The sequence below is a fragment of the Gnatocerus cornutus genome, chromosome 5 (genome assembly GCF_029298725.1).
Source record: "Gnatocerus cornutus isolate USDA-ARS CGAHR chromosome 5, icGnaCorn1.1, whole genome shotgun sequence".
Taxonomy (NCBI): domain Eukaryota; kingdom Metazoa; phylum Arthropoda; class Insecta; order Coleoptera; family Tenebrionidae; genus Gnatocerus; species Gnatocerus cornutus.
In genome coordinates, this window is record NC_142237.1 from 15,892,907 (window position 1) to 15,902,455 (window position 9,549).

The 9,549-nt window shown below is 33.4% G+C and overlaps 2 protein-coding genes across 4 annotated transcripts; both read right to left on the reverse strand.

The window, feature by feature from the left end:
• Positions 1-78: 78 nt before the first annotated feature.
• LOC148175075 (BTB/POZ domain-containing protein 6-B) lies at positions 79-4,278 on the reverse strand. Of its 2 annotated transcripts, none has more exons than XM_088037806.1 (8): positions 4,125-4,278; positions 3,741-4,035; positions 3,487-3,691; positions 3,273-3,435; positions 2,838-3,094; positions 718-918; positions 484-669; positions 79-438 (listed from the first exon to the last, which is right to left on the reverse strand). In XM_088037806.1, the coding sequence occupies exons 2-8, from the start codon at positions 4,004-4,006 to the stop codon at positions 196-198; spliced, it is 1,521 nt and encodes a 506-aa protein (XP_087893932.1). In that variant the 5' UTR covers positions 4,007-4,035; positions 4,125-4,278; the 3' UTR covers positions 79-195. The 2 variants fall into 2 exon arrangements, with proteins under 2 accessions (XP_087893932.1, XP_087893931.1); XM_088037805.1 differs by having other exon boundaries at positions 3,243-3,435.
• Positions 4,279-5,757: 1,479 nt separating this feature from the next.
• Positions 5,758-7,876, reverse strand: LOC148175076 (tetraspanin-7-like). 2 transcript variants are annotated; one of them, XM_088037350.1, is made up of 5 exons: positions 7,730-7,876; positions 7,448-7,675; positions 7,132-7,320; positions 6,607-6,780; positions 5,758-6,515 (listed from the first exon to the last, which is right to left on the reverse strand). In XM_088037350.1, the coding sequence occupies exons 2-5, from the start codon at positions 7,523-7,525 to the stop codon at positions 6,234-6,236; spliced, it is 723 nt and encodes a 240-aa protein (XP_087893476.1). In that variant the 5' UTR covers positions 7,526-7,675; positions 7,730-7,876; the 3' UTR covers positions 5,758-6,233. The 2 variants fall into 2 exon arrangements, with proteins under 2 accessions (XP_087893476.1, XP_087893477.1); XM_088037351.1 differs by lacking the exon at positions 7,730-7,876 and having other exon boundaries at positions 7,448-7,703.
• Positions 7,877-9,549: the final 1,673 nt, after the last annotated feature.

Consider the following 9,549-nt stretch of genomic DNA (forward strand, 5'->3'; position numbering starts at 1 on the left):
GTGACGTAACGAGCACGTGGTCAACGACCTATCGCGTGTAAAGATTCAAATTATTTCGGCGCGAAACATAAATTAACAATCGATTCACCATGTTTATTTTACAGTAAGATGCAGACCATTTATTTATTTTACAGAATAGACTTAACCTAGTTCTAAAATAAATAGTTAAATACAGCTGTCATGAAAATCGAGTATTCATATGATGTTGGTCATTTTGTTGTGATCGCCCGGTATACCAGAAATCCCAGGATTGTTAATACTGTTATGATTAGCTGGCGGTATCGAAAATATAATCGAGCGCACAAGGCCATCTCTCACTGAGTCTCCGCTTTGTCCTTGGCTAAAAGTAAAAACGACTCCATTACAAGTGGACTGACTTGGATATGTGCCAATAGGATAACGCCCAATTTTATTCAAAACTACTCCGACTTTATACACCTGAAAAAACACGTGAACATTATGCAACCAGTCCTTTGAAACTACCTTATTGCGCTGGATATAAATCGGTCGATTAAACGATATTTCGATGAGAGACCTGTAAACTACTCTGCTTGTGAAATGCGTATAAGTTAGACGACTGCCATCTGCATCCAACAAGTGTGCATAAAGCAGTTCCGGGTACGAAAAAGACGGAGGCCTTTCATCCTCTGCGGGGATTTGCGTGGGAACCTTTAAAGTTCGGATTTAGTAAATAGAAGTAAAAAAAAACGGGGCTACCTGAATTCCGTAAACACAGACATTTCGATCACATGTGAAGTTCAGAGCGCAATCCAACACGCTCGTATTCATGCATTCGGTTATCCGGAGTAATTGGCGACAACAGTGAAGTTTCTTGGGAGCTTCACTGCCGCATTCGTTGGCTGATAAGCTGAATTTTATCATTGAAGTTCGAGAGGTGTCCATTGTAGACGGTCCACTCTGAAAATATCCAGGAAATAAACAAAGGATGTAGTGCAGTCAAAGCAGAATATTATTATGGCTCGCTTTGAATGGTCGAGTATTTCAATGACAGAATATTTTCGACTAAATTACTATTTTGCATACTTTATATACAGTGACCCCTTGTTTTATCAATGAATTGCTTATTTCAAGTGTCTTTAGGTATGAAAATTTGAAGAATAAAAACTTTTTCTTTTCTCTAAAATCTACGAAATATACACAATACAGAAATATTAAAGTATTAAAAAATCCAAAATTGTTGAAAGACTAGTCGAAAAAAACAACTCCAAATTATTAATGTTTTCATTTATTTTCTTTCTATATTTTCCGCTCTTTAATATGCATTAAGATGCAAGCTCAAAAGGCAATTTTTTATTCATTGTTGTTTATCCGACTAATGCGTAATTTAATTATATGTCTTTGTATGTATACAACAAGCGGTCAAGTTTTGTAGTAAATATTTTCGCAGAAAGCCAAGGTAATCTGGAGTCCAATATTAATTAATCGCGCAATTTACTTTTTTCTTCCTAAGAAGAGTGTGTGGCAATAATTTAATTTACGTACTAAGGCAAGTAAAAATAAGAAAATTTTCGGATTTAGAAAACTCATTTTTGTGTATTAAAAATTGTCCTCGTTTTGGTGTTTGTTTCGAATCACGTGTAAGCAAACAAAAATCTATTTTTTCCTACGACAGGCCTCAAAACAACGTTTATTCTGTTGTAATAAGCAGCATGAAAATCAAATCGAATAATTTGTGTCAACGTATAAGGACATTTTTTGTTGTAAATAAAAATTAGACGAATTACTAAATCAATAAAGAATATAGAAATAGAAAATTTGGATTTGAAATATAAATAACATAAAAGCATATCGTAAAAACAAAACAAAAATAAATACAATTTCCACGCTACGCAAAAATTAAAATGTATCTTTGTCTATCGAACCAAATAACAAACTAGTTAAAAAATTGTCTAGCTTCTACTTTGAATTCTTTACCCGGCCTTGATTTTTTTTTTCTATGTGACAATGATTAACTTTCAAGTTATGTCAAACAACTGCAACAGCGGTTTTTACCGGTATTCGGTGGATAACAACCCAGATACCACCAATTTTTATCCTTTTCTATAAGTTACGCGTTATGAATTTGTGACAAATTATTTCGTCCATGGTTTTTGGAGAATAGAATGTTGCTCATAAAAAATTCACACGTCGTGGAAATTTTACGCTTCAAAATAATTATTTTGATAAATGATGATGGCACTCTAGGCTAGCATTAGCTAGTATCGTCAAATTGAAACAAAACAAATATTTCTTTTATTTCATAAACACGGCGTAGTTTTAAGGAAGAATGCTTAAAATGCCAAAAATGTGTGTTAAAAAAAAATAAACCAAATACCTTGCAATATTTCTTTGAACTGTAATAAACAGATTGTTTTAGGTCCTTTATAACTGCGTTTATTTGCTTCATTATTATTTTACTCTCGTTTCATTTATGGTAATTTTAAACAAAGTAAATGTGACAGTTAATTCTTTTACAAAAAAAAAGGTTTTCATTATTTCAGATTTAAACTTCGGTCCTCAAACAGTTTGACGTTAAAACAAAAATAGGAAGTTTCAGACTTTGATAAGATGCGTTAAGATGCATTAAGTCTGCTGAATAAAGAACTCTACAATTGAAAAATATAAAAAGTGGTCTAGACATCGGAGAGCATGTAAAAAATCTCCAATCTGGGAAAACCTGCTATTAATAATTTTAACATTTTTCACCATAAATCTTTTAGTGAATTAGAATTGATCAAATAAAATAAAATGATCAATAAAAATTAATTTTCACATAATTTGAGACATTACAGCAAAGTCTTTTTTACATTGTAGAAAAATTATATATCAGGTATTACCATGAATATGGACTCATTTCTGCTGTGTTTCCTCCTTCTCGGAATCCTAGAAGTAGAAAATCCCGTAGGCATAGTCGTAACAGAAGTAGGAGAGCAAATATTCATTAAAATCGCAAACTTCTCAGACTCTGTCAACAAATTACAACTTGCTGGAACTTCAGCAAACTGCTGTGGTGTTAAAGTGAGAAATCTAATCTTCATAATAGCGTCTCTCACAGTAGGATGATTGTTACTGCTTGCTTCAGTTGAGGGATTTCCTATTAACACCAAAAAAGAAGTTGTGAAGTTAAAATTGTACCAAAACCACCAATTATTAAAAAGCGATGATCATGCAAACACTAAGAAAAACAGTGTGAGCAAAAAAGGTCAAATCATAAATCTAGTTAATAAATTAAGCACAATTACCTATACCATCTAGTCTAGGTACTTTCGCACCTGAACTTTGGTGTCTGGCAGCATATCTAGAAATTGCAGAGAATAGTTCCAATTCAGAACTGATGTTGAGTTCATCTTGTTCAAACACTGTTAAGATGGTGCTGAGTTCAACATCGTCAAAACTGCTCTCTGATAACACTTCTTGAGTTTGGTTGCAAATAATCTAAAAAAGTGGTTACAATGTTGGTTCTCTTTCTACTTATGGTAAACTCACCAGCATGCATTTTTCCATTAAAATTGGCTCTTCAAACAACTTTGCAAACTCATAAGCTCTGCAGGCATTTTTGGGGTACAAATCTGACCACAAGTACTTGGTGCACTCCTCCACTAGATGTGGTAACATGTACTTTTTTGCTCCATAACACAGCTCACATGCTTGATCAAAAGAGGTGAGATTGATCTTATCAGTGTAAATATACCTAAAGTGATAAGTTAGTTCCTGTTAGATAGAACCTTCCCTGAACTTACTCAAGTAAAGCTTTAAATGCATCAGGTTGAACATCAAGAATTGCAATAGGATCTTTCTCAGCCATTCCCCCAAAAAACATCGCTTCAAACACAGGACTAGACATTGCCAAAAAAAGCTTGTGTCCTTCCAAAACTTGCTGGTTTGGTTCTGTACCCACAATGAATCTACAGTCACTCCACATTCCTGTTTCAAGGAGATATTGGCCTCTTTCTTTTATTTGTTTTCTTGTGATTTGCCAGTCACACGGAGGAGGAGGTGCACTCATTTTTAGTTTGTATACAAACAGATGTGTCCCTGTAAGATAATGAAGACCAAAAAATAACAAAAAATTTGACACGCATTTAAATGCGTAATCGATTACGCAACGTTGGTGGGCTACTTACTGTTTTTTAACAATCAGATTTCTCCGTTATCTCTCGTGTTAACAATTAAGGAGGTTTTTATTAAAAACACAGGCGATTGTTGTTAGTTTTGTTGTTCTTTTGACCTTTCATTTTGCGATGATGGGCGACGGATAAGTTGATAAGGTAGGGCGCGGATGGTAAAAAGATGACAGTTGAGGTTTGTGTCTTAACTATCTCCAGGCGGTAAATTTTAAACAGATATTGAGATGCGGTTTGCGCCATCGTTTTTCTCGCAATTTTTTACATAAGAAAAAGTTCTTTGATTTTTCTACAGTCAAAATTTGCAAATTTTTGCAAAAATTCTTGACTAAAACTATGCCAAATTTCAGATATCGATATCTCGCAAATTTTTTAGAGTAAACTTAAGTTATTATACATCAGTGAACGCAGAATTTTCCGCGGATTCCAAATCTGGGATTTAAATTCAGATCCGACAACAAATAACTGAGTTATGGCCGATCAAAGTTTCGGAAAGTTGATTTTCATTTTTCCTCATTTTTCGTAATTTTTAAAGCTAAATATCTCGCAAACTATTTTGAGATATTGAGATGCGGTTTGCGCCATTCTTTTTCTCGGCTCATTTTACCTTCGAAAATGTTCTCAAAAGCCCAAAATTCTATAGTCGATTTTTCGCGAAAAAAAATTCCGGCTCAAACGATGAATTTTTTTTTAATTTTTTTATTTTTGGCCATAGCTTGTAAACTATTTGTCCGATCGATCTCAAATCTGGCCAGTAGATAGATTTCGAGCTCCTCTTTTGACTGATGTATAATTCAAAGCTACTAAACGTCGTTTTCATTTTTAAAACATTGATTGAAAATCACTCTAAAATGACGTTTTCAAAACAGTTTTTGGCCAATGCCTCGTTTATTTATTAAGCAAACTCAACAAATTTGGGTCTCATGTTACGCAGAATGTCACGTTGAATCCAAAAACATAAGAATTTTTAATTTTCGTCAACAAATAACTGAGTTATGGTCGTTTGAATTTTTGGGTTGTCGCCAGAGGGCCAAATTTTTGATGATTCGAAACAATTCGTGCTCGATATCTCGGAAACTATTTCAGATATTGAAATGCGGTTTGCGCCATCGTTTTTCTCGCAATTTTTTACATAAGAAATAGTTCTGTGATTTTTCTACAGTCAAAAATTGCAAATTTTTGCAAAAATTTATGACCAAACCTATGCCAAATTTCTAATATCGATACCTCGCTTATTTTTTAGAGTAAACTTAAGTTATTTACATCAGTGAACGCAGAATTTTCCGCGGATTCCAAATCTGGGATTTAAATTCAAATCCGACAACAAATAACTGAGGTATGGCCGATCAAAGTCTCGGAAAGTTGATTTTTATTTTTCCTCATATTTTTTCTAACACAAACTTTACACCAAGTGATTTTTTAGAACGCAGCACTTTATTTGTACTGTAATGAATTCTGAATTTAATATTACTATTTTTTTTTTCAAGATTTTGAATTTCTTATCTTTTTTCAGATTATTTAAATTGTTTTAATTATTTTTTTTTATATTTGACTAAAAAATTTGATAATTTTTGCTGCAGTTAATTTTTTTTCATGCTCTCATTGTTTTTTATGAGGAAATCAAACTCACTCGTCTATAATATTATAATGTATTTAATATGTTTCAAAAATACATTAATACTTGGACATTTATTTAAATAGTTAGTCATAATAATTTATGTTATAATATAGTATAATAAAGTGCAACAAATAGTGTCTGTTCCACTGCTATTACAGTCGCAGGTTAGTAAAAAAAAACAGTTTTGGCATCGACTCAAAAAACTTTTCAGGACGTTCAATTACTTCGTTTCATCAGTTAGGCCTGATCATAAAAAAGTCATAGCTGGAACCGACAATATCAGCTACTAAAAGTCTTCATTCTCAATATACTTTTCAGAGAGAACATTCCAAATACTTTCCAATATTTAACACATATAAAATAGACACTTTAACAATATAAGTTTAACAAACACGTGCTGTAATTGATTACACGTAAAATACAGAGCAGAGAAGCTTAAATTGGTAAGAGAATGAACATTGAAGATAAGTATTAAAGCTTTTTCGTTGAGTTTAAGCCATTTGCTCGTACTTGGCTTTATTAATGACTCTTGCCAAACAGCATGATAAAACCAGCCCAACTAGAGGGAAAAACGCTATTCCCACTGCTGCTCCAGCTACTATCCCGATGTTGGCATTAAGGAAGTCAACGACTTTGTTATAGCATCCCTCGGTGTAAATTTGGTCGACTTCTTCAGAGTTGCAACCCTCCTGGATGCAGCAGGATAATGGGATTGGTAGAGGAGGAGACAAATTCAACCAGTCCATGTACCCGTGGTTACCGCAGCAGTGGAGCTAGAAGATTAAAAAATCCCATTGTTTACATAATTATGATTAATTCATAAGTGAGAGTTGAACGACCTTAAGGGCATTGAATGTAACTCACCGTTTTCTGCATGAGATCAAAATCATCGGCGAGATGTGAGCTATCGTTCCGGTACTCGACCATGACTTGAGTAAGGCCTTTATCGAAGCCTTCAGTGAGTTTTGTACGATATGCGTAGATTGATATCCCAGCCCCAAGTTCCAAGACGAACACAATCGCCAAAAAGGCACCATACTAGAAAGTGGATAGAAAGTTACATGACTGCACCCAATTTATTAAACGAGTTCAACTCGTCTCTCACGTACAATATGAAATTGAGTGGTCAGTAGGTTGTTCAACCAAAGCGAAACATCTTATTAAAATACTATTACAATGTTAAACAATCTACCCAAAGAATACAAGTGAAAAGAAAGCGGAAGCGCACAATTTGTCCGTAAAATGAAGCAAACAAGAGTTGCCAAGTTAATTGTTATTATTCGGGAAGAAACTGCACGGATGAGGTGTCAAAATATTGCTGAATTATGTAAATACTTCTCTTCCGTTACAATTTTAGCTTGAGTAATTTCACCGCAAATTTTCACTTACAACGTATAGGAGAACAGGTTGGCCCTTCACGGTGCAACAGCAAGCCAAAGAACCAATCAGAATTATCAATGATCCAGTACCAATCAAAACGTATGGAGCGGTACCAGAAAATTCGGTACTCATTTCCATATACTTGTAAAGCTCCACCTCCATCCATATTCCGATGGCCAAAATTGCAATACCAGAGATCTGAAACAAACGGTAAAGTCTAGGCGCCTCCACCAATTAAACTTGACCTCGACATATGGTGCGTCTTTGGAAAACAGTTAAACATGTCTGATCAATGACGCAGCATCTAATTACCAACGATACTCACCCAGAAGACGAAATTGAAGATCATAAGGAGGCTCTTCATGCAGGCCATTGCAGCAACAGTTTGTAAATGTTTACTCATTTTGAAAAATTATCACGGAAATTCTTAAAATCTAGTAATAGACCACAGATATGCTATAATTATGAACGATCAGTTCTTATCAACATGTAACACAACCACTTTGTGCCACAACAATCTGATGCGTTTACAAGGTGAATGTTAAACGCTCCACTGAAAAAAGAAATTCTTCACTTTGAAGTTAATATTACCAATTATCATACTAACAATAGAAATAAGTGAATAAAACTCAATGGAAACTTTCGCTGGGTTATCAAAAGTATATTAAATTTAGCACAACTTTATCAATACGTCGCGTCGCCTAACCGTTTTAGTGGTTACTTGTATTCTTGCTAAATGGGAACGGATCGATGCCGACGCAAGGCGTCTACGCTACAGGTTGCTACATGCGTCATCAGGACAAGTAATTTCATTTTTAAAGCTATTAAATCAAAGTGGAAGTAAAATCAGGCAGTAGTCATGTTTGAACAAAAATAATTTCTATTTTACTGAGTAAACACAGGTTTTTATGGAGCTAAGAGTAGAAGTGAAACTGTAATTTACTTTTTTAAGTCATCCATTTCTGGATAAAATAAAGCTGCAATGTCTAATTTATTTTTAATAAGGCAATAATGACGTGAGAAACAGAAGTGAAAAAAGTAGCGGATATAGACTGCATGCTGCATTTTTTATTTGAGCAATGAACTGGATTTAATGGAAGATTGCGTTATAATATAATCAAGTCATTTTCTACGGTGACTGGAGAAGTAAAATCTCTAGCTGCATCTAAAAGTTTAATAAAATCTAATTTTCATTTTTATGAATGCCAAATTTGAAAATTGTAAAGCAAAAGTGGCTGAAATAAAATTTCAACGTGAAGTAGAAGTAACTCGAGAAGTTGAAATTTTATCAGCCACGAGTTGCATATATATTTTTTCAACGAATTTTTTACTAAATATAAACTTTAATAAACATTTTTTTTTATTTTGTACCTACTTTTGTCACAAACATGATCAGGAGCTTCAATTATAAATTTGGCTATCTCTTCTTTCGTAAAGGTTTTAATTTTTCTACCTGATTTCTGGTTTACGTTTAAAAATAACCATAACTTTAAAAACTTTGAAATATTGACGTCAGGACGCTGTACAGTGTGTAGTCTTCAGGATTGAGTACTGAGTAGGTACTACTTCTTCAAAAACAGATTTGCTTTATTTTTTAGTTCTCCAGTCCATAAACTTTCTGTAAGTGAACTCTTAAATGTGCATGCAGAAAATGCATTATCCGCCGCTTTCTTCTGGCTCTACATCACTACCATCGCTTATTTTAACAATTTAATGTACATTACAAAAAAACTAAACAAAATGTGACATTTCGTTTGTCAACAATTAAATCTCAAACATTATGAAATTCCGGTAGTTCGATTTTAACCACTAAAATCAATGTCAAAATCAGTTATTTCAATGTCAAGAGTAGAAAAACAGTGTTTTTAAATTGACTTTAAAGACAAACAGAAAAATTTTACTATTTGGACTAAAATCTGTAATTATAGTGGTTTCAATGCTTCCGCATATACTGTAGTGTAGGTACTGCTTAAATGCTATGCCAAATCATAAAAATAATTGAAGAAACAGCACTAAAATCCCGAAAAAAATGAGAAGAAAACATCTCAAAATTTCAAAAGAATCTGGGATGTCTAGAATCAGTGTCTAAAAACGGGGAATTTGTAACAAATAAATTAGTTTTATGTAACGAATGTAAGAATCTATTTTCAGAGTTTATTTTCAATTTAAACTAATTCACTTAGTTCTTTATAGCCTCATAAATCCATGAATAATAGTAATCTCATTTCCTCATCTGCAGCCTGACGACCACAAAGAAAAGCAACATTACAGAAAGCACAACACGTATCTTCTGTATGAAGAAATTAAAGAGCAAAATCGCAAAACTATAAAAAGCGAAATGTTTTCACATCCATCAAAGGAGTTAATAAAATCATTGTACACGTTGTAATTCAAGTCTTCTAGACCCGAAAGAAAATAAAATATTCA